General features: G+C 60.0%; 1 protein-coding gene across 1 annotated transcript; it reads right to left on the bottom strand.

Annotated features, from left to right (window-relative positions):
* Positions 1-172: 172 nt before the first annotated feature.
* SELENOM (selenoprotein M) lies at positions 173-3,750 on the bottom strand. The gene is made up of 5 exons (XM_084867497.1): positions 3,526-3,750; positions 1,780-1,815; positions 1,571-1,605; positions 647-725; positions 173-554 (listed from the first exon to the last, which is right to left on the bottom strand). The coding sequence occupies exons 1-5, from the start codon at positions 3,646-3,648 to the stop codon at positions 393-395; spliced, it is 435 nt and encodes a 144-aa protein (XP_084723623.1). The 5' UTR covers positions 3,649-3,750; the 3' UTR covers positions 173-392.
* Positions 3,751-6,023: the final 2,273 nt, after the last annotated feature.

The raw sequence follows: 6,023 nt of genomic DNA, 5'->3' as shown, positions 1-6,023 counted from the left end.
GGGTTTGAATGAATGGAGGGCAGCTCCCCATGGGGTGCCCATTTGCCCCCCGCTGGGAGCTAAGCAGTTGGGGATCCTGCGGTGTTTGGGATGGCGGGGGGACACCCCTATTCCCCACCCCCCTCCCGGACCCGTCCCACCCCCGCCCGCAGCAAGGAAGGAGTCGAGTCTCTTTTACGGCGGAAGGGGGTTTAGTGGCGCCAAAGGGGGGTCCGCGGGCGGGAATAACGGGAACGGAGAGGACCCTCCCCTCCATCCCTGCCGGCTCCCCGGGGCGGGGCTTCGGCCCTCAGCGAGGGAGGGGCTCCCGGGACGCTGAGCGCTTCATGGGGTCCCCGGGGCTCAGGCGGGGGTGGAGGGATGGGTGGGGGTTGGGGGGCGCACTCCCCGACCTACAGGTCCCCACGGTCCGGGGCGCCTTCGGCGGGGGGCCTCGCGGGCGCCTGCAGGTACTCAGGGGGCACGGGCTCGTCGGGCGCCGCCTTGCGGTAGAAGCCGAGCTCCTGCACCAGCGCGTTGATCTCCTCGCGGGTCATCTCGCTCAGTGGGATGCGCTGCGGGGGGGGGTGGGGGGGGAGAGGCAGGGTCAGCGCGCCCGCCCGGCCCCGGCCCCGCCCCCAGGCCCACCCGCCTCCCCGGGCCTCACCTCCAGCTCCTCAGAGCGCTGGCCCAGCAGAACCAGCTCAGGGTCGGCCCCCGGCAGGTGCTTCATCTCCAGGTTGTGGCTGGACAGTTAAGGTGGGTGCTGGCGGGCCAAAGGGGTAAGGTGGGTGCTCCCCGGGGCCTTGCGGATGGGAGGCAGCCCTCCCCCCCCCTATACACGTGAGGAAACGGGGGTCCCAAGAAGCCAAGGGATCCCCCTCTCCATCCCTGTGTGTGGCGGTCCTCAGGAGTCAATTCCTTTTGCTGCTGCTGTTGTTTTGTGGGTTTGTTTTGTTTTGTTTTGTTGGGAGGGGGAGTCAGAGAGAAACATCGATGTGAGAGAGACACAACGATCGGTTGCCTCCTGCTCGCACCCCAACCAAGGCCAGGGAACCTGCAACCCAGGCACATGCCCTTAACCGTAATGGAACCAGGGACAGACCCTTCAGTCTGCGGGCTGAACTGGCTAGGGCCGTGGTCGGCAAGCTCATCAGTCCACAGAGCCAACTAGCAACAGCACAGTGATGGACATTTCTTTGGAGAGACCAATTTTTTAAACTTCAACCTCTTCTAACGCCACTTCTTCAACATAGACTCGCCCCGGGCCATGGTGTTTTGTGGAAGAGCCACACGCAAGGGGCCGAAGAGCCGCAGGTGGCTCGCGAGCCGCGGTTTGCCCACCACGGGGCTAGGGCATCGTTGGTCAGTTTCAACTGCCGACCCAACATGGAGACCAGCTCGGAGTTCTCTGGGCAGCCTCTGCCGACCAAGCCGACGTGTCATCCCGTCAGTGGAATGAAGGGAAGGAGTCTCCCAGAGCCCCTCCCCCTCCCCCCTCCTCCTCCTCCCTCCCCCTCCTGCCTCTCCTCCTCCCTCCCCCTCCTCCCTCCCCTCCTCCCCTCCCTCTCTCAGCACGGAAGAAGGATACTAGAGTGGGATGTCCTGGGTGACGAAGGCCTTCACCTGGGGAGGAACCAGAGCATCAGACCTCAGCCCACGCCCGGTCCCAAAGGGAAGCCACCGAAGCCCAGTGACCCCAGCCTTAGGGTTCCTCCCGACCCCATCCCAGGGACCACACTGCCCGCCCCCGAAAGGCTCAGCGGAGACAACACTGGGGATCCCTCCCGTCGAACTCACCTCCTTCAGGCGATTCAGCTGTCATCCACCACAGGTCTGGAGGGAGACAAGATGGGAGAGGTCAGGAGCAAACTCACACCTGCCCCCCCAACCGTGTCCCCAAGGTCAAGGTCATCGCCCAGCGGGGACCGCCTGTGGGTTACCCCCAGAGCAGCGGTCCCCAAGGTGTGGAGATGGAGGCCTCGTGTAGGCAGAAGGGGGGACTCTGTATAGATGGGGAAACTGAGGCCTAGCAATGCCAAGGGGAAAGAGGGCAAGGCCAGAGACCAGCCCCAAGGGCGTTCACAGGTCTTGGGAAATTTTTTTTCTTTTTTTTAATATATTTTATTGCCGAGACCGGTTTGGCTCAGTGGATAGAGCATCGGTCTGCGGACTGAAGGGTCCCAGGTTCGATTCCGGTCAAGGGCATGTACCTTGGTTGCAGGCACATTCCCAGTCGGGGGTGTGCAAGAGGCAGCTGATCGATGTTTTTCTCTCATCGATGTTTCTACTAGCTCTCTGTCCCTCTCCCTTCCTCTCTGTGAAAAATCAATAATATATATATGTATATATAATAAAATATATAATAAAAAATATATATATATTATTGATTTTTCAGAGAGGAAGGGAGAGGGACGGAGAAGCAGAAACATCGATGACAGAGAAACATCGATCAGCTGCCTCTTGCACACGCCCAACTGGGGACGTGCCCGCAACCAAGGCATATGCCCTTGACCGGAATCGAACCCGGAACCCGGAACCCGGAACCCGGAACCCCTCAGTCCGCAGGCCGATGCTCTATCCTCTGAGCCAAACCGGTTTCAGCGGTCTTGGGACTCTTGCCTGCCATCCGGCTGACCGTGGACTCCGTCCCAGCACCCAAGAGAAATAAATAAAGGATCACCTACCCCCTCGGGCAGTAGAGACCTGGGCCTCGCCTTTGGCCCCCTAGAACCTCAGGGTGGGACAGACCAGAAGGAAAGAGCTCAGAACTGCCCTGGGCACTCCGGTGCCATCTGGTCCCTCCCCTGCTGCCAGCAGAGCTGGCCCTCCCTACCAGCTGGGGGCCAGCCCTGCAGACCATATGGTAGCTTCCCCAAAGTGGGAGGACGGGAGGTCCCCTCCCTGCACGCCCTAAAGGGTAGAGGGCCACCTCCAGGCAGGATTCCAGGCCCCGGACCACCCACTGTAGTCCTCTCTCTTCCCTTTACCCCTCCGTTTGTCAGAAAGCCAACTAAGGCCCAGAGAGGGACTGTGATGATGTAAGTCACACAGCAGGACAGGGACGCTGGTGGGGGGTTTCCTCGCGGGGGTGTGGGGGTGGGGAGGGCTGCCGCAGAGTAAGTCCCTAGGCCGCTTCTCCGGCTCCTGCATGGGGGAACGGGGGTGGGCATCCAGAAAGCCTTCCCTCTCCCAGGCAAAGGGAGAGACAGACCATCAGGAACTGCAGTGGGGGAGGAATTCCAGGAAGAAAAAAAAAGTGTCTCGATGGGGCTTGGGGGGGTAAGTTGGGCTCCAGAAGGCAGATCTGGGAGAGTTACAGGCCAAGAGAAGAGTAGGGGACAGGGTCAGGGTGTCTGGGGGCCCACCAGATGGGGGGTGGGGGTGGGGAGAAGTTCGGATTTCTAGGCCGCAAGATCGAGTGTCTCGCGCCTCCAGGGTAGGGGCTTGGGCGCCCGTCCGGCGGCTGGGGAGCAAGAGGGATGGTCCCCACCCCATGGGGGCTTGGGAGTCGGTGGATCCCGGGCTGGGGGCCGACGCACTCACCTCCACCCGGGCGCGGGCCAGGCCGTGCAGGCGGTTCCAGTCGGGCCGGAAGGTGCTGGTGGCGGCCGTGAGCGCCGCCAGAAGCAGCAGCAGCACGGGCGGCGGAGGCAGCGGGAGGCGCATCGGGAGCCGCACGAAGGTAACCCGAAAGCTGGATGGAGGTGCAACGCCCGGCCGCAGCGCCACGTCTGGGCCTGCAGACTGGCCCCGCCCCTGCGGACCGGCCCCGCCCCCGCCCCTGGCTACGCCCCGCCAGAGACCACGCCCCCGGCCTGGGACCACGCCCCCAGCCCCGGTCCCCGCCCCAGGACCCGCACGCAGGGGTCCTCCGCTCGCTCCCGCGGGGGACCCGGTTCCCGAACGGCCCTCGGGCCTTTGCTTTTCCTCATCCTGAAAGCGGCCGCGCTCCCTCCCCCGACCCAGGGCTCGAACGCTCGGGCAGGATGCGGCCAGCCAGCACCACCGCCGCGCGCCTGCAGGGGGCGCGGGCGCGATGCGGACCGACAGGGGAGTTTCTAGGCAGACAGACACTGGATTGCAAAGAGGAGGAAACTGGAGCCTGGGGAATCCTGGCTTATGTTGTGTGTGTGTGTTTTTTAATCTCTCTGGATGAAATTCCAATTAGGGCTTCAATTCCTAAAGCACACATTGTGGCGATGGGAACATGACGTGCTCTGCAGGAGCTGCGGGGGGGAGAGGAAGGTTTTTGGAACAGTCCCTGGCGCGGTGCTAGTTTTCATCGTTCCGTTCCTCACCTCGTAAAAGGCCCACCAACGACTTCCTTTTGCAGGTTAGGAAGCGGTCTCCGACAAGCGTAAGCATGATTAAGTCGTGGGTCTGTCTGGGACTTGAACCTGAAATGCCCCTGGCCTCATCGCACCAAGCCAAAGACAACCAAATCCAGACACCACCTCCCCTCTTCCCGCCTAAGGCAGACACAGCAAATGGGTGCATCACGGAGCTTTCCCGCTGGATCCAGGCTGGGACTCAGAATTCTTCTCCGCATCAAACCACGGCTGCCTTACGGTTTTGCCTTTTCGGGCCCTAAGCATTTTTCGACTTTCTGGGCCCCTTTCTCCATGAAGAAATCATATTGAAAATTGGATTTGACGACTGCTGTGATAAAAAAGAATATAATCCAGGCTGGATTCATTTTTTTTTCTTCTGATTTTAAAATAAATTAAAAACTATAACATTTTTGCCCTGGCTGGGCAGTTCAGAGCATTCTCTCTGACCCAAAAGGCCGTGTGTGGGTTGGATTCCTGGTCAGGGCACATACCTAAGTTGCTGGTTCGATCCCCAGTTGGGGCACATACAGGAAGCAACTGCTTGATGTTTTTCTCTCACATCGATGTCTCTCTCTCTCTCTCTCTCCCCCCCCCTTCCTCTCTTAATATATATATAATAATATATATATTAAAAAACAACAACCATGTGTCCAACTGGTGTGGCTTTAGTGGCTGAGCTAAAGGAGGTCACAGTTCGATTGCCAATCAGGGCACATGTCTGGGCTTGATCCCCCAGGAGGGGATGTGCAGGAGGCAGCCAATCCATGATTCTCTCTCATCACTGATGTTTCCCTCCCTCTCTCTCTCTCTCCCTCTCTCTCTCTCTCTCTCTCTCTCTCTCTCTCTCTCTCTCTCTCTCTCTTCCTCTCTGAAAGCAATAAAACTATTTAAAGAAATAAAGACTTTAATGATCATTAAAAAAAGAAAAAATAATGGGCTCCCTCTACCCCCCCCCCCCGCCCCGCCCCAGCAAGAGCCTCAGAGTGGCTGAAGCCCAGGCCTCACGGAGCCTGCGGTTTTTCTGCTGGCAGAACCCAGCCTCAATGCCCTTTGGGCCACGTCGGTCGCTGGCCAGATGCCATCAAACCACTCTCATTGCATTATCCTGAATGCCGTGGCCTGCAGGGGCCACCGCCGGGGCCGCTGAGGGCTGACTAGCCAGCCCAGGGAACCAGTCACAGAGACACTGGGCACAACAGTACCGGGAACGTTCTGGCACCAGCAGCCACCGGAGGCCCACAATCTCCCAGAACAATCTCTGCTGGTAATCCATTCCCTTATGGGGCAGTGTGTAATCTAGGCCAGCAGCCTTCCTCCGAGGGAGCGGGGCTTAAGGGTTTAGTCTGTGACGAGGTCAGGCCCAGACCGGATCTGGCTCAGCAGCCCTTAGCCCGGGGCCAGGGTTAGAGCTGAATCGGGTGCAGGAGCCAGGGCACAGCTAGGGGTGGTTAGGCGTGGGGGGGTCTCACCCTCCAGGTTCGAGGCTCAGGCTGTGACGACACTCGGGGCTCAGCTGTTGACCGGGTTCCACGCACAGTCTGACGCTACGGGTCGGTGAGTGGCCGGAGCTGAGTGACCCCGGGTCAGAGCTCAGGTTATGGTGAGGATTCAGTCCATGGATTAGGGTCAGGGCTCAGTCTGTAAACAAGTTCAGGACTCGGTCTTCCACCGGTGGCAGGGTTACATTCATGACTAGACGTGGAAGTTCAG

Source organism: Pipistrellus hanaki (assembly GCF_964339955.1).
Source record: "Pipistrellus hanaki genome assembly, chromosome: 19".
In the NCBI taxonomy this organism is placed as follows: domain Eukaryota; kingdom Metazoa; phylum Chordata; class Mammalia; order Chiroptera; family Vespertilionidae; genus Pipistrellus; species Pipistrellus hanaki.
Note: the sequence above shows the minus strand (reverse complement) of the source record. Positions and strands in the feature narration are given on the sequence as shown.